General features: G+C 45.1%; 1 protein-coding gene across 1 annotated transcript in view; it reads right to left on the bottom strand.

Moving 5' to 3' along the window:
• Positions 1-5,156: 5,156 nt before the first annotated feature.
• VPS26B (VPS26, retromer complex component B) overlaps positions 5,157-20,135 on the bottom strand; it is a 24,045-nt gene continuing 9,066 nt past the window's right edge. Inside the window, exons 2-6 of the mRNA XM_004714209.2 lie at positions 17,810-17,966; positions 13,743-13,907; positions 9,809-9,984; positions 7,905-8,047; positions 5,157-7,491 (exon numbers count right to left, since the gene is read on the bottom strand). Coding sequence (XP_004714266.1) covers positions 7,345-7,491; positions 7,905-8,047; positions 9,809-9,984; positions 13,743-13,907; positions 17,810-17,966 — 788 coding nt within the window. The 3' untranslated portion in view covers positions 5,157-7,344. The remainder of the gene's footprint in view (positions 7,492-7,904; positions 8,048-9,808; positions 9,985-13,742; positions 13,908-17,809; positions 17,967-20,135) is intronic.

Here is a 20,135-nt window from a genome sequence, read left to right on the forward strand (position 1 = left end):
CTCACTCCCTCCCTCATGAATCCTTGATAATTTATAATCCCCCCCCCCATGTCTTACACTAACCAATGTCTCGCTTCACCCACTTTCTTGTTGTCTGTCCCCCTGAGAAGGGGTTATATGTCAATCAGTGTGATCGGTTTCCCCTTTCTCCCCACACCTTCCCCTTATCCTCCTGGTATGGCTACTCTCATTATTGGTCCGGAGGGGGTTATCTGTCCTGAATTCCAGTGTTTTCCAGCTCTTGTCTGGTGTACATGCTCTGGTCTTGCCGGATTTTGGGATCATGATAGTGGGGGTGGGGTGGGAGGAGGAGCATTAAAGAGCTAGAGGAAAGTTGTATTTTTCATTGGTGCTATACTGCACCGACTGGCTCGTCTCTTCCTTGTGACCCTTCTGTAAGGAGGTGCAATTGTCTACAGATGGGCTTTGAGTCTCCACTTCGCACTCCCTCTTTCACATTGTTCTTGGTCTTTGAGGTCTGGCTGTACTTCTTAAACAAGTTTGCTCTTTTGATAGTTCCATGGTATTTTCAATATTCATTACCTGCACAATTCAAATGCACCTGTTTTTCTTTGGTCTCCCTTATTCAGTGTCCAGCCTCCATGTGCATATGAGGTGATTCAAAGTACCATGGCTTGAGCCAGGCTCACCTTAGTCTTTAAAGTAACATCTTTGCTTTTCAACACTTTAAAGAGGCCTTGTGAAGCAACTTTACCCAGTGCAACCCGTCGTTTGATCTCTTGATTCCTGCTCCCCTGAGTATTAATTTATGGATCTAAGCAAAATGAAATTTCGACAAGTTCAATCTTCTTTCATGCTATGTACTAGTCCACTTGTGAGGATTTTGGTTTTCTTTATATTGAGTTCTAATCCATACTTCAGGCTGCAGTCCTTGATCTTCGTCAGCAAGGAATCAAGCAAGTTTGTGTCATCTGCATATCACAGGTTAATAAGCCTTCCGCCAATCTTGAAGCCAAATTTTTCTTCTTCCAGCTTCTCCGATTATTTGCTCACCATACAGACTAAATAGTATGGTGAAAGGATACAGCACTGACGTATACATTTACTGATTTTAAACTATGCAATATGCCCTTGTTCTGTTTGCACAACTGCGTTCTTGAACCATGGATTGGTTCTGAATGAGCGGTATAATATTTTGGGATTCTCATTCTTCTCAATGCTATCCATCCATGATTTGTTATGGTCTGCACGTTGAATGCCGTGGCAGTCAATAAAACACAAGTAAACATCTTTCTGGTATTCTCTGCTTTGAGCCAAGATTCATCTGACATCAGCAATGATATCCCATGTTCCATGTCTTTGATTTTGGTCTGAACTTCTAGCAGTTCGGTGTTATTGTACTGCTGCAGCTGTTACTGACTTTCAGCAAAAATTTACTTGCATGTGATATCAATGATACTGTTGTTTAAATTGAGCATTTTGTTGGGTCTCCTTTCTTTGGAATGGGTACAAATACGGATCTTTTCCAGTCAGTTAGCCACGTAGCTGTCTTCCAAATTTCCTGGCATAAATCTGTGAGTGCTTCCTGTGCTTCATCAGCTTGTTGAAACATTTCACTTGGCATCTCATCAATTCTTGGAGCCTTGCTTTTGGCTCATGCTTTCAGTGCAGCTTGAAATTCTTTCTCCAGCACCATTGGTTCTTGCTCATGTGCTACCTCCTGAAATGGAATATCAATTGGTTCTTTTTGGTACAATGACTGTGTGTTCTTTCCATTTTCAATGTTTACCCTATTGTCTTTCAGTATTGCAGCCCAAGAATCTGCTATTGCATCTCTACAATTAGTTTCTTGAGTTCCTTTTGTGTAAGAAATGCCGAGCATGTTCTCCCACTTTGGTTTTCTAATTTTAGGCCTTTTCCCAGTTCATTAGAATATTTGACTTTGAAATGTTCTGTTCAGCTCTTTGACTTCATAATTTCTTCCATTTGCTTTAGCAATCAAGAGCCAGTGTCAAAGTGTCTTCTGACATTCATGCTGGTCTTCCTTCCCGTCTTTTTAATGACCGTTGGCGTTCCTCGTGAATGATGCGCTGATGTCATCACACAGTTCAGGTCTTCTGTCGTTAGTGTTCAATGCATCAGATCTGTTCTTGAAGTTCTGGTGGGATAGACTCAAGGTCATATATTGGGACTCGTGGAGTTATTTTCATTTTCTTCAGCTTCAACCTGAACTTCCCTATAAACAATTGCTGGTCTGTTCCACAGTCAACCCCAGGCTTTGTTTCAGCTGTTGGTATTGAGCTTCTCCATTGTATCTTCCCCCAGATGCAGCCAACTTGATTGATTTTTGTGCATTCCATCTAGAGAAGTCCAGATGTATGGTACCTTTTTGTGTTGTTGAAAAAAGCTATGGTGTCATTCTATGATACCTTCCTGACATGATCACTGAAGACAAAATGGGTGCATGAGCAAATGTGGTAAAGAAAGCTGATAATGGCAGGCTACGAAGAGATAGAGCATCGAGGGCCTTAAATCCTTGAAGTTAAACATGCGGCCATCTAGCAGAGAAGCAACAAAGTCTACATGGAGAAGCACACCAACCCATGTGATTGAGGTGTCCACCAGAGCAGGTATCAGAAGACCCAAAACAAATAATTACATTGATGTGAAAATTGGGGGTAGGAGAGGAAACCCAAAGCCTATCCATAGACAATTGGACATCCCTCACAGAAGGGTCACCAGGAAAGGATTAGTCAGTCAGGGTGCAGCATAGTACTAATGAAACACACAACACTCCTCTGGTTCTTTAATGCTTCCTCCCTCCCACTATCATGACCCCAGTTTTACCTTACAAATCCAGCTAGACTGGAGTACGTACTATGGTACAGATAATAGTTCTCAACAAACAGAATCCAGGACAGATAAACCCCTTAGGAATAGTAATGAGGCAGTGATACCATGAGGATAGAGGGAAAGTAGGGGGAGAAAAAGGGAACAGATCACAATGATCACTGTATAACCACTCACCCCCCACCCCACCTCTGATGAACAACGGAAACATGGGTGAAGGGAGACAGCACATGGTGTAAGACATGAAAATAATTTATAATTTATCAAGGATTTACAAGATTGGGAGGGTGGAGGAAGGGGGAGGGAAGAAGAGTCAAGTACAAGGAAAATATTTTGAGAATGATGATGTCAACATGTGTACAAATGTTCCTGCTACAACAATGAGTGTATGGCTGTCTGGATTGTGCTAAGAGCTGTCAGAGCCCCCAATAAAATGATTTATAAAAAAGAAAAAAGGCATAACTGAGTAGGATGGTGTGAATGGGAAGTGTCTGGCCCACAAAGGAACTGGATAGCTTGCCAGTAATGAAAATAAGGTATATGTCACCCATGTGAGGTGGGACCATGCAAACTGGCTACATGTAAATCTAACTTGTGTATTGGTCAGTTTGGCATCCTGTGACACTGAAAATGAGTTATTTCAAAGTGGAAAGTAGGGATCTGACTACTATCAGGAAAGAAGACAGGAGTGGGGAAAATCCTTTGGATCCTGATATCCCTGTGCTGAACCTCCTTGGTCCAGGCGACAGGCTGTGAGGCCAGAATGATAGCAGTGGCAAGAGCACAGGTCAGAAAAGTGAGCGTCCCTATCCATGGAGCAGGAGGATCAAGGAAACTGAGTGCCTTCTGGCCAAGGATTACTGATGGAGTGGGCACTTAATGTACTGAGCTACTCTTGCCCAAGCAGGGCAGAAACCAAGAGGCCACAAGATTCTGAGACCAAGGGTCTGTGTGGACCTATAAGAAAACTGCTGAGCCATGGATCAGCAAACCCTTATGTACCCTGAGGCATCCCACTGTGGTAAGCCTCAGCCCCAGGCACTCAGTCCCACTTCTGTGGGTCCACAAGCCCAACTTTCCCTATTAATTGCCCAGAGGCATCTAACTCCGAGCCACCAGCACAAAAACACTGTTTTCCCTTTTTAAAAAAGTAACAAAACTCTCTGTATGGATTGTGAGAAGAGCTGTACGAGCCCCAAATAAAACGATTTAAAAAAAAAAAGAAAGAAAGAAAACTGCTGAGAAGGTCCAGTGGTAAGAGTGGCGATACAGGGAGGGTGGAGGGAAGATAGGGTAGGAAGGAGGAACTGATCACAAGGATCTACATATGACCCCCTCCCTGGGGGACGGACAACAGAAAAGTAGGTGAAGGGAGATGTCAGACAGTGTGAGACATGACAAAATAATAATTTATAAATAATCAAGGGATTTTTAGGGGGGGGGGGATGTGGGGGGGAAAATGAGGAGCCGATACCAAGGGCACAAGTAGAAAGAAAATGTTTTGAGAATGATGATGGCAACAAATGTACAAATATGCTTGACACAATGGATGTGTGTATGGATTGCGATGAGTTGTATGAGCCACCAATAAAATGATTAAAAAAGAAAACTGCTGAGAAGAGGGTGTTGTGACTAAAGAAATGTGTCATGAACCTAAATTATAACCAGTTATTTCCTTCATCAGCTCCATAATCATGCAGATGGGCTCTGAGGTCCTTGTCCACGTTACCATGGGTTTCTCAAACCCAGCAGAGAAGTAGAGCTTGCCAGGGGAAGGGCAGCTGGCGTCAGAATGGGTCACAAGGCTGGAGCGTGAAGGCATGTCTCACTGTCAGAGGACGCTGCTTCCCTCCTCCCCTCCTGTGGAGTTAGAGGTCAGCGGCCACCCCTGAGTCATTTTACAACCCTTTCCCTCTGAGGTCATCTTGGTCCCACTGGATTTCAGTGTTTCCCAAAGTGGGTGATACCACCCCCTGGTGCTGCTGCAATGATCCAGGGGTTGGGAGGGGGCTGAAAAATCAGATACCAATATTTTTTCCTGGCTTATGGGCTATAACACAGAAACTTTTAATTTCTAGGGGAGCACTGACTAATTTTTTTTCCGCCAAAGAGGGTGGTGGTTTTAGAACCTATGGTTTAAACTATTAGCAGCTTCAGGAAAAGATGCTAAGGAGGGGTAAAGCCTAAATTTATTTCAATGTCTGAAATGCTCAGTGTTGCTGACCATGGGCTGTGGACACTGGGCAGGGCAGGTGGCATGTTGGCATCAGGGTGGGAGTCTGTCTCAGGTGGCACAGAACAAAACAGAAGAGACCACAGAACCTGGTAGACCATAGGCACAATACCTCCAAAGCTGCAGGGCTTCCTTTAATCAGAGAGACAATGGAAACAAGGATTCTTTTTTTTCTTTTCTTTTTTTTAAAATACAGCCATTGAAAAGACAACACATTAAGAAACATGTAAACACTGCAGCTGCTGAGTTACAAGTTACAAGTTGCACTGCTTGGTGTAGTACCTGTGCACTCCCAAGTATGGAGACCCTAAAGGAGAAGGAGATGAGAGCCTCCCCGCCCTTTCACAGTCGGACAGAGAAGTAGGGCACGGGGGCTGAGATCGAGAGAACAACAGACTCGGCGGTGCCCAGCTCCAGGAGTCTAAAGCAGAGTCTGCTTTCCAGTTCTCCCTAGAGAAAGCTTTTAAGATGTTAGAAAGTCGGAAAAAGAATTTTTGTTATCAGTTATCAGTTAGAGCAGAGGAACTGACAGATGCCTTCTAGTTAGAATACCAGCTATTAACAGGAGGCAAGCCAGAGCCTAATGTCATGCCCTGAAAAAGGGATGGAACACAGCCCCCGCCTCCCTCATATGCATAAACCCCAACCTTGATAATCCAAGGGCAGCTGGATGGGTGATCCTCTTCCCATGGGGATTGTATGTCGCACCTGAACTCTGGATCCAGCACAAGGGGAACAACCTTCTTTGGGTCTGCTGCCCCCAGTCAACCTCTGGTATCCCAAATGCCTTTTCTTCCAGTCTCAAGTTCTGCTCCATGGGCCCTGGCCTGTAGAAGGCCCAAGACTGCTTATTTCTGAGGAAAAGAGGAGCCCTCATTTTCCATACTAATTGAAAGATGACAGAGGAACCAAATCTGCTACTTTTCAGAGCAGACAATGCAGACCACCAAATACTGTACTTACTGGCCAGTGGAGTCTGCTTGATCTTTCCATACGGGAAGGAAGGCCAATGGGAGGGAAGGGAAATTTCCAAAGGCAGGGAAGGGAAATCAACACTTTCACTATATCAGGCTTGAGTGCAGTGGGGCAGAGAGAAAAGTGGCCCTCTTTCTTCCATAACAACAGCCATGGGAGCTTTTGTCTGTGTGTCTTTAATAGAAAATGCCCGTGGTCCTGGACTCTGGTCAGACACCTGGTGGAGAGGGCGACCCCATCTGGCCAGCAGAGTTACTCAGAAATTGTCACAGCACGTGTTCTGCTGAGGCCCTCTTGTTCCCGAGCTTGTAGGAAGCAGGGTAAGGGATTTGGGGCAAGAGTGGAACAACATTTTCAAGTGTTTGAAACCATGCCTCAGTGTCCAGAAAGTAAATGGAAAGGAAGGAGTGATAAAAGATCCAATCTCAGGGAAGCAAAGGAAACCCGGTTCCTCCCCTTGTGCTCTTCCTAAAAGAAACAGACCCTCTTGTTTGGGGGCTGGTTGGGGCACTTAGACTCATGTCCTAAACCAGCCCAGGCCCCAGTTCCTGTGGTAAAGGCAGAGTTACCAGGCATTGATGTTTCCTCCCAGTGGGTGTGGCCCAGCCTTTTATTCTCAATCCTGCACCATTTACCACACACACCCATGGTGTCTCCCAGATGACAGGAAAATCTTCAAAGGCCTTTACACGGGTTTCTGTCCCAAGATATTCATGACAACAACCCAGTGAAGATGGGAGGAGGGAGGTTTCTGGGTTCCTGGATTGAGAGAAAGGCTAGAAAGGAGGTGGCTTGTGAGGACTTCAAAGCACCGCATACAAGACGCCCAAGGAGGGATCCTCCTGATCTTGAGTCTCCCCTCCCACTGTGGATAGGGCAGGCCACCTCAAGGACGGCAGACAGTATAAGACACAGCTGCCTCTGGAGCCCTTCTGGCAGCTCCAAATCTCAGAGGCATGCTCAGCTCTGGTGTCAGGAAACAGAGAGACAGGAATAGAGGTACCTGGTCTCTGTCTGTCAGCTATGAGGTGGTCCTGTTGGGGACCCCAACAGAAGGCTCTTCTTCCCTAGGGAGAGGCCAGCTTTTGAGATGCTACTTGGCCCTTTCCTCACTTCAGCCAGACTCCCAAGTAGACTGCTTCCCAATCGAGCTCCTTAGGTTCTTCGGAGAAAAGAATTTACGTAAGTCAAAAACATGATTTTTTTTCAGGTTGCAAGTAATGGGTCAACTGAGCAGCACACCCTCCTTTACCCACCCTCGAGCCACTGGTGTTTGGTAGATGGGAGTGCTGGGGCAGAGGCCCAGCAGCGCTTTCGCCCCGGCCTCACTGCCTGCTGTTGTTGTCAGACAGCTGGCTGGGGATCCGCACTTCACCCAGGGATGCTGTGCCCTCGAAGCGCTGAGAAGCGATGGCTGCCTGGTGAGACATGCTCTTCCTCACAATGTCACCCTTCCGCCACAACACCACTTCCTGCAGAATTGGGAGGGAGGGGCAATGCAGCACAGTGAGACAGGGTGGAAGTGGTGGGGGAAGGACTTCTTAGCCACCCCCAACTTTCTCCTGGAAATCTTTAGCAACAATCGCTGAGCAATCAAAGGTAGCTATGGCTTCCTGTCACGGGGCTAAGTAGGAAGGGCAGGGCAGCTCCAGACATATGCCTGAGAAACAGAGTGGGTATCAAGAGGAAACCCTTGTTCTGGCTGTGGGACTTGGGGTGACCTGATGTTCCCACTCCCTGGTAAAATAACAAGTAGCACAGAAACTGCTGTGCTCCCTCCTATTCCCGTCCTTCTGCCTCTGTCAGAGTGGGACCTGATTTCTCACAAGGATGCCCTTCCTGTTTTCTAGGGTGCTCAGGGCCTGAGGAGCGCCACAGGTCTCACCTGCTGTTTGAAGTAGCGCCGTTCTTCCTCATCTATCAGCACCAAGTTGAGGTAATAGCGCACTGAGAACTTCTTGTTGATGTCTCGCATGGTCGGGGTGAGCTCGTACCCTGCCAGGAAAAGCCGGATCGGGATGGACTCGCCTGTCAGGGCAAAGTGAGAGTCAAGAGCAAGGACAGAGGGACACCCTCAACACTATGCCTAGTTGCTCTCAGACCGCGGCAGAGGGTGCCCACTGAGCACAGCACAGGAAACCAAAGCAAGTGCTTCTGTTGCCCAGGGGCTGCTGACGCGGAAATGGAACTCCCCAATCCCACCCACTATGAATGACTCTTCTCACCATTTCAACTAGCAGCACCGAGATAGTGTGGGGTATCATTTAGCCATATGCAATATGTCTAATGAATGGTGTTTTCAACATGTAATTACCAACACTCCCCATGTGGCCCAGGATTTTCACTGCTACCACGCCAGCCTCCCAGTACAATGGAAAGGCACGTCGGTATGGACTGGCACAGGGGAGCAGTGGTTGGGAAAGCGCAGCATCTTCTCTGGCCCCGTTCTCGGCTAATCGTCTGTGGGACTTCTGAGAAGCCTGTTTCTTTCTGGGCCACTTGAAAAACTGGGGAATCCGACTGTGTAACACTTGAGGTTTCTTATAGCTCTAAGCCTTTCCTAATATAGGTGGAAAAAAATTAGGGCAGTAATTCCACTGAGAAAGCCTGATCCTATAATGTAGTCTATAGTTAAATAGAAATGATTTTAAAATTATCTTCTGTTATCACTGGCCCTTTTAATTTCCTCAAGAAAAATGACAGTTGACTGTACTTGCAGAGTTGGTGAAAAAAAGGGGCCATCAGAGGAAGCCAGGAGGCTGGGTACCCACTCCTCAAGAATTTGTTGTTTGGGTCCTCAGTGCTGCAGGTTGCTCAGGCTCTGGCATCTCCTTCCACATGGGACAGATGTGGAATAAATGGACTAGAACCTTCGAAGTAGCAAGCACTTCAGAATGAAAAAAGGTATTCTTCATCTGCTGCTGCAGACCCAACAGACAACATCTATGATGCCCCTCACAAATGGCACACAGCTCTCAACTCCTCTCACATGTAATGTTAGCTCCCTTAGGGGAGGACACTGTTTCTAAGACCTAGTGTTCTATTCAATACCCACACTGCGGGCCAGAATATAGAGCAGTGCTCATTCAGAGTGAATGATTTTACCACAGCTGGCACTACCAGACCCAAACCAAATCCACTGCCATCAAGTCTGAGAGTTCAGCCCCTGTGTCAGGAAATACAGAGAGATAGGAATAGAGGGACCTGGCTTTGATGTCGACTATGACTCATGGCAACTCTCTATGGGGTTTCTGAGACTGTTAAGGGAGCACACAGCCTCATTTTTCTCTCTTGGAGCAGGTGGTGGGCTTGAACTTCTGACCTGTGGCTAATGCTTCAATGCCTAACGCACAGTACCACAGGGATGCAGAGCTAGTATTACTTGACAAAAATGAAAGATTATGCATTAATCTCTGGGTCGAGAGCAGCAAACAATATCAGAATGTCAAAAGGGTGGGGGTGGGGGGAAATAGCAAACTGTTCAAACTTTCTGCTAAAGCAGTACTTTTCAATAATTTAAACATTCAACAGGCGTAACTCTTGAAGTGAAGTCTTTGTGCAAGCCCAAGCTTTATGGTAAGTCTTAGAAGAGCTGTTCTGGGAAGATGGGCTGGGTTCTGACACTTCCAAGGCTCAGCCTTCCTTCCAATCCCCTTTCCTCTGTGCTAGCATCCACAATGTCCCATCTGAGATTAAGGCATTACTGGCTGAAAAGGAAATTGGCTGTACTAGTGCATTCCCCTAGGTTCCTCCCAGAGCCCTGTGAAAGTCCCAGGAGAGCAAACTCACCTCTCACGGGGGCCCCATCCATGATCTCATACTTGGCAATAGTATTGTTCTCGTGGTAAACATTGGGGCCTGTCCCTGTCGTCTCCCTCTTGATGATATCGATCTCCATGTGTTTGATCTTGATTCGAACCAGCAGAAAGTATATCTTCCCTACAATGACATCTTTCAAATGGTATCTTGGGAAGAAAAAGTGAAAAACAAGAGTTTTGTTTAGGCATGAGCTTTAGATGCTGTCTTGGTTTCAGTAACAGATCGCCATGTATGTTGTCTGAAGTTGTACCGCAAGCCCAGCCACTTTGTTGATGCTCTGATTTCCCAACATACTTTCCCAGAGTCAACTGAACTTCCTTCCAGCCTATCCAACTCCATGGATGTTTCCCCTTCAGGAAGGATCATGCTTGCTCATCTGATATAACCCCTCAGGGATTTACTTCCTCTTTATACCTTTTTTATTTGCTTATGAGTTTTTAGAAATCGTAATATGCTGAGAAACCAGGCCCCCCACCCTCAAATCTCCATATAATGTCTTTGAGGAACTAGGCCCAGGCTTGCAGCAGATAATGCCTGTTTGCTTGGGGCTAACAAAAGGGCAGGCAGGAACAGAATGGTTAACTACATCAAACGAATCACATTTTTCCATTACTGCCTGCTCTCTGGGCTCTGCTCAGCAGTGTGTATGCTGTGAGCTGTGAAGAATTCAGGCGTGTTGCATAATTTTTGGAAATGTTATCTTTGGGGTCATTCAGCAAGACTGGCAGTCTGAATGTATGCTGTCATGCTATACACGGTAGGAAACTTTGAACCTGAGAAGCTTGGTCATAGGACATAAATGTTGGTAGAGGCTTATAGACTTTTAACTTCCTTCTATCACAGGTTAAGAAAAGGCAGTTCAAAGAGAATAAGTAAAATGGGGTAGGCCTTTAAAAAGTATGTTGAGACAGGCGTGAGCCCAGGTTCCTAATTCCCAGGAACTGTGTTCTTTCCTGGTGGCATAGTGGTTATTCATTGGGCTGATAACCACAGGGTTAGCAGTTCAAAGCTACCAACTACTCTGTAGGAGAAAGATGAGGTTTTCTACTCCTCTAAAGAGTTATAGTTTCAGTCTTGGAAACCCACAGAGGCGATCCACCCTGTCCCATAGGGTCGCTATGAGTTGGAATCAACTTGATGGCAGAGTTTGTGTGTTCTCTCCAATACTGCTTTCTTTTTAAAAATTTCAGTATGATTATTGATTAAATCTCTTATAAATCTATTAAGCAAAAGCAGATCTAAGAGACTAATCACGAATTGGCTTGATTCATCATTCTCACTTATTTCTTACTGCTTTCTACTTACAGTCTAATTGGGATGACTACAAATACTGAGTCAGTATCTCAAGAGCACACATGAAAGCAACATGTTCACAGGAGGAAGATGTGGTAAGTTGCTCCTATAAAGATGTACAGCTGTGGAAACCCCAAGGTTCTACAGGGTCAGTACGAATCAGAATTCAGTGGTGGCAGTGGGTTTGGTTTTTTGTTAGGCTATAGCATTTCAGAAGGTATGCTTAAACACCATTGATTCTAGAGCTCTTCAAACTTAAATAATCCAAACCGTCTTGTGTTCTACATGGAATCTTACACAACAACATAAATCCATATACTGTAGATAAAAGAGTCCTCATTCTTCTCCTGCTTCTCCTTCACACCTTCTATGGCAGCCCCTGTGCTAAAAGCTCAGTAACCTGGCTCATTATTGAGATGGGAAATCCAAAGGGCAAGAATATCAGTGCCTTCCAGCCTCCACCCAACCCTTTACGAACAGAACAAGGCACTGACTCAAGGTCCTGCCCTTCCTGTTTCACCATCTTGCACATTCACTTAATACTAGTCTGCTCTTTCAGGACCTTTCAGGATGTAGTCCAGGACTTGCACAGAACCACCAGCTATTTTGTGGGACAAAGAAGAAGCATTCAACTCCCCTAAGAGTTAACAGTCTTAGAACCACATGGGCTCCTTACAGGGTTGCTATGAGTCGGAGTTTTGCAAGTGCCCTTTAGAAGCCCGAGTGGTGCAATGGTTAAATTCTTCAGTGCTAGCCCAAAGGTCGGGGGTACACACCTACCAGCCACGCTGAGAGAAGTGACTTGGTGATTTGCTCCCATAAAGATTTATAGCCTTAGAAACCCTTTGGCACAGTCCTATTCTGTCATACAGGGTTGCTATGAGTTGCAATCACCCCAAAGGCACACAATAAAAACCAAAGTGCCTTTTCTCTACCAAATGTGTTCTATCCATTGTCGACTAATGGTTATTTTGAGCTCCGACAGGGGGCACTGCCCGCCAGCCCACTGTCTTTACTTCCTGGGTGGGGCATCTGTGGCAACCAATTTTGATGACTCCTTTGGGAGGAGCACTGGTGGCGTAGTGCTTACACATTGGGCTACACCCTACATGGTTGTCAGTTTGAAACCACCAGCAACTCCATGGGAGAAAGACTAGCTTTCTACTCCCATGAACAGTTAGTTTCAGAAACACACAGGGGTCACTATGCATCAGCAATGACTTGATGGCAGCGATTTTTTTTTTTCAGTTGGGAGAAAGGTGGAGCTTTCTATTCCTATAAACAGTTACAGTCTTGGAAACTCACAGGGGGCAGTTCAACCTGTCCTACAGGGTCGCCTAGAGTCAGTAATGACTCGATGGCAATGAGTGTTGTTTCTGTTTTATCAAGGCAAGATCACACAGGGGCCTGAGACTGTGAGGATAAAGGGAATGAAGCCTGTTCACTTGCATGTCCCACTGCCGGGCCTAGATGAACCCCTCCCAGTTCACTCCACCCTTCTATTCCTCTTCAAGTGGGAAAAGGTCAAGGGATGGGGCCCAGCAGGGACTGTTTTGGGTTGCAGTTGGTATTTTATTGGGGCTTTACTTAGCTTTGGGTCAGGTGGCAAGGGAAACCTTCTATTCTAGGTACTGAGTATACTCCGGTGTCAAACATCCATTCTCCAAAGCTGTTCCCAACCCCTTCAAACTCTCTGGTTCACCTTCAAATGTTGGGTCTGAAGGGGTTGCAAATTAAAAACCCTCGTTAGAAATGTCATCCTATTTTGTAACTCTCCCTGTGAACAGAATGCTCCTTAAAAGGAATATTTGAGTTTGGGACAGTTTTAGGGTGTATTATATTCAAAAGGAGCCCTAGTAGCACAGAGGGTAAGTGCTCAGCTGCTAACAGAAAGGTTTCCACACACCAGCCTCTTCAAGAGGAGATGGTGGCAGTCTGCTTCCACAAAACTGACGGCCTTGGAAACCTGATGGCTGATGGGGTCATTCCGGTAGGGTCAATACCAACTGCTGCCGAGTTAATTCGGACTCATGTGAAGTGAATTGGCTGGATAACAATGGGTTTGGTATTATATTCAAAAAAAGACATGATTAAGAAATAGTTGATTATTCCAATGCAGAACATAGTTTAAAACAAAGGTGACTTCCCAGCTTACCGGTTAAAATAAAATCACTTTAAGGATTTAAGATGTTCCTGGCTGTAAGTCATTTTAGTTCAGGGAAGGAGCAACAACCATGACCATAATGTATGTGGAAACCAAATGATTAATGATGGGAATGGTATCGGACATTGTTCTCCTCTAGGGCCACCTAGGGAAGGAAATAGGTGCACCGAGAAATAACCTTCATTTAGATTACTTGGAAAGACAACGTGTGATGTGTACCTTTGTAATCTAACATAATCCAGTCCAATTAAAATACATTTTTACTTCTGAGTCAAACTCCATATAGTCAGCCTTGTACACACGCTGAGTGTATTATTCCTGTGGTCTCTCCACTGCATGCCCCAGTGTGTCAGCCTAATCCTGGGGTTCTACCCATTTGCACTGATTCAGTACTGGCTGAAACTCCCAAGATACTTATTCCACAACCTGGGGCTCCAGGACACTTACTTGGATTTATTATATTCGAACTCAATGTGCAGACAGTCTTCAATCCCAACTTCCATCTTGATGGAAGAGTTCAGTTCTGGGTAAGTGCTGAGTGTGTGAACGACAATGTCCATCTCTTTGACAACATCATTGAGGCGGCGGCTGATGGTAGCTCTAAGGAAATACCTGTAAGAGATGGACCAACAGGCATGAGTACTTCCTATCTCCAGATGCTCTCCAGATTCACGCACAAAACTGATCTCTGCGAGAGAACACCATACAGTGGGGACTGGGGCCCCTCTCAGAAAGATGCAGGCGTGCACCTGTACAGAGAATTCTGTGGTCAGGATGGCAAAGAGATCAAAGACCTTGCCTCCGAATCCCACTTTGGGTCACATGACTCTGGGTTAAATGCCCTGCTCTCTGTGAGATTGGTGTCTTTGCTCTGTACTCCAAAGAATGTCACTCATATGTTTTCCAAGACATTTACGTGTGTTTGACCATGTGCTTGTATACAGATTTTGTTTTAAATCAAACTAACTCCTAGCTCTGTGGGTTCAGGAATCAGTCTTTTCAAAATCATTTTATTGGGGGCTCGTAGAGCTCTTATCACAATCCATACATATACCCATTGTGTCAAGCACATTTGTACATACTGGTGTGTTGCCATCATCATTTTCAAAACGTTTTCTATCTACTTAGCCCTCAGTATCAGCTCATCTCGCTCCCCCTCCCCCACCAAATGAAAATGTATCAATTTTTTCCCACCATGTCTTACACTGACCGATGTCTTCCTTCACCCACTTTTCTGTTGTCTGTCCATCTGGAAAGGGGTGATATGTCAATCATTATGATGGGTTTCCCCTTTCTCCCCCCACCTTCCCCTTACTCTCCTGGTATGGCTACCCTCATTATTGGTCCTGAGGGGGTTCATCTGTCCTGGATTCCCTGTGTTTCCAGCTCTTATCTGTACCAGTGTACATGTTCTGGTCCAGCCGGATTTGTAAGGTAGAATTGGGGTCATGATAGTGGGGTGGGGGGCACATTAAAGAACTAGAGGCAAGTTGTATGTTTCATCAGTGTTATACTGCACCCTGACTGGCTCATCTCTTCCTTGTGACGCTTCTGTAAGGGGATGTCCAACTGTCTACAGATGGGCTTTGGGTCTCCACTCCGCACTCCCCCTCATTCACACTGACATGATTTTTTGTTCTGGGTCTTAGATGCCTGATACCTAATCCCATCAATACCTCATGATCACACAGGCTGATGTGCTTCTTCCATGTGGGCTTTGTTGCTTCTTATCAGGAATCAATTTTTGTTCTCATATTTGGACACTCCTTTATTGAAAAATTATGCAGTCAACAAGTATTTTATCAGTCCCTCATAGGTAAAGGGACTGAAGAATTTAACTCAGCTAATGCATTCAGCAAATATTCCGAGCCTAGTCTTGCATTTGGCATTGAAAAAATAAGATGTGATCTATCGGGATGTTTATCATCCACTACATGAGCTGGGAAAATAAAAAGAAAAAAGAGAACATGGAAAATGCTAAGTGAGATAAGACAAGGGAGAAAAAGGGCACTTCTGGGAAAGTAAGAGAGATGTGAAAGGGCCTGGCTTGTCCACAGAACAAAGTCTGGCTAAAACCCAATGTACTTCTGGAAGGGGCTGTGTGGTTGGGGACAAGCTAGAAGCAGATAGTCATGGCCCTTGAAGGGTTTCCTATGCTAAAGTCTAGCCTCTATGACCAACCATCTTACTGTTGTCTCCTCAGAATACGTGTCTCTGTGAATTAACTATGCAAATGCAAAACAAGGGTGAAACACCCCTTTAATTATTTTACTTCTAAATAAAACTTGGCTAATTCCCACACATATCAAGCATGAGTGGAGAAAGTTATAAAACCATGTGACTCAATCAACTCCACATTTAGGTCAGACACTATGATCTATGTGGTGCTGACTGCTTCTGGGGCTGTTCATTTTTGCAACATCCCTGTCACATTCCCCAAGACATTAGTTTCAACCCTGTTCTCAGTGCTCTGGCTTCCACGCCTGCCATTCCTGTACCCAGGAGAGGCAGGCCCTCCCAGCCACGATGCACATGACCTCCTTTGTGTCACGCTGGGAGCAGCACCGCAGGCCTCGCCCCTCACTTGCACTCCCTGTCTCCTAACAGAACTCCCACTTTTCAAGCCAGCACTTTAGAATCATGTGGAGGCTTTAAAGAAATCCTGGGGCTCAGGGATACCCAAAGTTCAGTTGTCTGGAGAAGGGCTCAGGCATCAACATTATTTTAAATGCTTAACAAGCAATTCTAAGGTGGAAGCCTTTTGAAACTCAGTTTTCTGACCTTTCCCCACTTTTATCTACATATGCACTCACTCTCGTTTTCTGAATTTGGGCTTATCAAATGTCCAGAGTTCACCAATCCCCAAACCCATTTCTAGTACTGGACAGATCATCATATTTATAAGCCATCACTAATCTACAGGCCATCTCTTCCCCATTACGGTCTCAGTCTTTTATGGCCACTGCTGCAATCCTCAGTCACTAGTGTCTATTAGCTTGCTTGCTTTTGGCCTGTTTCTTTTACATCCGAGAAATCAAAGCATTCATAGCTTCAAAACAGCCTTCTAACTTTCTGTCTTCACTCCTTCGCTATTAATTTTCCCGTCTTTACTTTTTTCTCTGAACACAAATCCTCTAGCTGTCATCTAATTTAGGCTGGAACACTTTTCTTTCTGACCTAAAAATATGTAAGATAAATCTACTGCATAAAATAAAATAAAGTGCTAAATCTCATAGTAGGTTCAGGGTGGCTGGCTTCTTGAAATTCAGTTACAAAATGGTGTCTTTTAGTGGGTGTAATCTTACTACACAGACTTTAAAAGACCTCGCTGAAAATTTTACAAAGAACCCACAAAACCTGTTTTGATGGAAGAGGGCTAAGTAGGCAGAAAGAGAAGGAAAATGTTGCCATTGTCTGCAGTCCATCTTAAACCCAAGCCTTGAGGTAATGTCAGTGAGCAGCTGGTTTCAGGAGAGGCTGAAGTGGAATCTGTCAAGAGGCGTAGGAAGTCGGTTTTATGCAGCTTTACATTACCTTGAGGCTATACATAAGGGAGTCAGAGATGTTCTGGACTTATTTATTTTTAACCCGAAGTTCCTGGAAATCAGTCTCTATCCTCAGTGTTTCTAACCATACAACAAAAAAAACCCCCACATACTTATTCATCTTCAGAGACTTTGATAACACTCTATTAGGCTTTCTTTACTTATCACGCCAGAGAGATAGAGAAGGTAGATCTAGAATTAGAATCCAAATCTAGTACCCGTCTTCCAGTGAGAAAGGTGAGTTACAGAGCATCAAAACCCCGCTAATGGTCAAGTTGCTAACTGCGTGGCAGAGCTGGACTGAAGAGCAGCCTCTCCTGACACCCAGCCAATGATGGGCTTGAGCCGGCACACACCTGCTCATGAGGGCCGGCTGTGCCATTCTCAGAATCTGCCACCTGTCCTTAAGCACAGCTATTATTTAACGTCAAACTACATACACTCACAGTTGAGTGAGTTATATGGAAAACAAGGGTAACATATCACTTCCTAATTATATGGCTACTTTTTATGGCTATCGCTGCTGGTCTGAATCCAGCAAGCACTGTGTAAGAGAGAGATGCTCCCAGGAAGATGGAAGCCTTGGAATCTATGGCACAGAACTGCTAAGACTTGGAATGCACTTGATGGCAACAGGCTAAGTTTTATGCCTCTGAGGGCATTAAGTCCGATCTACCTGCACGATGGTGATGTAATATCACCAGGTGCCACTGTGCGTCTGTTCCCAGCTTTTGTGTTCTGAGATGTGATCCTGGCAGCTTGAAATTGGACATGGCGGGGAAATTCCAGGTTTTTTTTGACTCCCAGCGAACCAGCACTGCTTTCAACTCTTTTTCTTCCAACTGCTAATTTAATACCCATAAAAAAACTCCCCCACCCCCACCCCCATGGGGACAAGCTTAGGTCCTCATCTACAGGGCAGGCTCTGGGGGCAAGAGGAGGGCTAGTAAGGTCATAAACACAACTTACCGTAGCTTTACATTTTGTCCTGTGTAGGATTCATATGGCTTCTCCACGTGGGTGAATTCAAAGTCAAAGGCCTGGGACTGGGTGATCTCGCCGGGCCGGGCCAAGTCCTTCACCAAAGACACAAACTCATGGTGGTTCCCACGGTCATAGTAGAGTTCTGGAAAGAGAGCATCAGCCACTTTATCAGGTCTTGAGCTATAAGGGGCCAGGGAGGGTCCGCTGGGCTGGGAGGAAGCTCTCTTCTCAAAGCTCCATCAGTGCCTTTTTCACCCACAAATGATATGGGCTTCCCCTTAAAAACAGATCCTTTCTGGTCTTGTTTTTCGACTCCCTCTCTTTCATAGACACCCAGATCCTTCACTGTTTTCCCCATCACTCTCCTTCCAAAACATCCTTCTGTTTTATGTTATGAAATCCAGTAGTATAGAAAAGGACCCAATATAGTCCTATCCCACAAAGGACAGGCATATGTTGGGAACCTAAAAGGAAACTGGGCGATGTAAGTAGTTTGTGATTGGCTGCTAACTAACTAAAAGCTGGCACTAGTAGCCCCACGCAAAAACACCTGGTAATCTGCTTCTGTGCGGAGTCCTCAAGAGAACTCTGGAACAGCGCTCCTCTGTGGCACACGGGTTGCCGTGAGTTAGGGCCAACTGGATGACAGCTAACAATACAAACAACAGGGAACCGACATCGAAGACAGCATATTTCTTTAAACACCATTTTATATACATATCCCAACCTTTGAAAAGGAACTCTGATGGCAAAACCGTTAAAGTGCTCAGCTGCTAATCAAAAAGTCGGCAGTCCACACCCACCACTTGTTTCACGGGAGAAAGATGTGGCGGTCTGCTTCCATAAAGAGTGACGGCCTTGGAAACTCTCTGGGTCGTTCTACTTTGTCCTATAGGTGTGTTATGGCTACAATTGATGCCAAGACTAGAGTTTGTTTTGGAACCTTGGAAAGCATATTTGGTTAGGCCTAATCACTCATTTAACAATGAGAAAACAGGCATAAAACGGTTTAATGATTGTAGATCTGAGATTACTTCAAGTTTTGCCCTAGCATATATTAAGACTTCATTTGGTCTACTGGCTAAGTAATACTGATATTTCTTGATTCTAAGTTCATATATCCATTTTTCCTGTATTATTTTATGCCTGTTTGTACTCTGCTACTTAAACTTCACATTTGTTTACACAAATGGTCTTTTCCAGGTGGATCATGCCCATATCCTGGCTTCCTGGCATGAACCCTTGTACTTGGTTCTACAATGGTGGACACTTACTGTTGACTAGGACAGTACAAGAACTTTGCAATTCCAGTTAGCATACTCTGAGGTACTTCTAGGTTAAAGCACTGTACTGTGCTGCAACTTACAGGATAGCAGCCCACCTGGGAAAGCAGAGAAGTGGAGCAGATTCAACTGGGGAAAACATCAAGTATACAGAGAGGAGTCTCCAAGACAACAGCCGCTTAGCTGCTTCTCACCATCTCCAGGGCACAAGACCAATCTCTCTCAGGGACACCTGAGCCTATAGGGTAGTGGGAGGAGGATGTGCACTGGCTCTGGGGTCCAGCCCTGACAACATAAAGTCTGAACCCCAATCAGAAAAACCACCTTCTTGAAGAGGCTTTCTACTCCTATGAACATCTGTAGGCTCAGAGACTCACAGAGGAAGTTCTACCCTGTCTTATAGGGTTGTTATAAGTTAGCACTGACTTGATGGCCATGGAAGTGATGCCCCAAGGGGGACGACTGTGATATTTTCTTACATAAAATGCCAGTGATGTCTCTAAGGTGAACCAGAGACATATATAAACCATAGATGCATGAATGGATTTGGATCTTGCACTTACTTCTACTCCCTATCTAAGAAAAAATAGTTCTTATGATATGGCCCTGCCTGGCCCTCATAAAGAAATCACTGAAAATATGGGTGCTACAGCACAGAATGGTAAAAGAACTAGATGGTGCCTGGTTATCAAAAAGAATAGCATCTGAGGTCTTAAAAGACTTTTTTTTCAAACAAGCAGCCATCTAAGTGAGGCATCAACTAAGTCCACAGGGAAGAAGCACACCAGCTTGCATGATCCAAGGACTATAAATAATATAATCCACATCCAAAGGAGGGAGTAGTAGCAGAGCTTAAATTGTGAAGACCTGGTTTGCAGAAGGTTATGGATGACAGTGGGAGCCCCAAAACCATTTGCAGGGTCCACACATGAATTAAGCCTGTTGACTCCCCTTTGATCATAGTTGAGGGATATGAATAGCCTTGTTATCAGACAGAAAGCATTGTAAAGTCAATTATTGCAGATGTA

Source organism: Echinops telfairi, unplaced genomic scaffold (genome assembly GCF_000313985.2).
Source record: "Echinops telfairi isolate 266 unplaced genomic scaffold, ASM31398v2 ScPeMD7_5592;HRSCAF=6446, whole genome shotgun sequence".
In the NCBI taxonomy this organism is placed as follows: domain Eukaryota; kingdom Metazoa; phylum Chordata; class Mammalia; order Afrosoricida; family Tenrecidae; genus Echinops; species Echinops telfairi.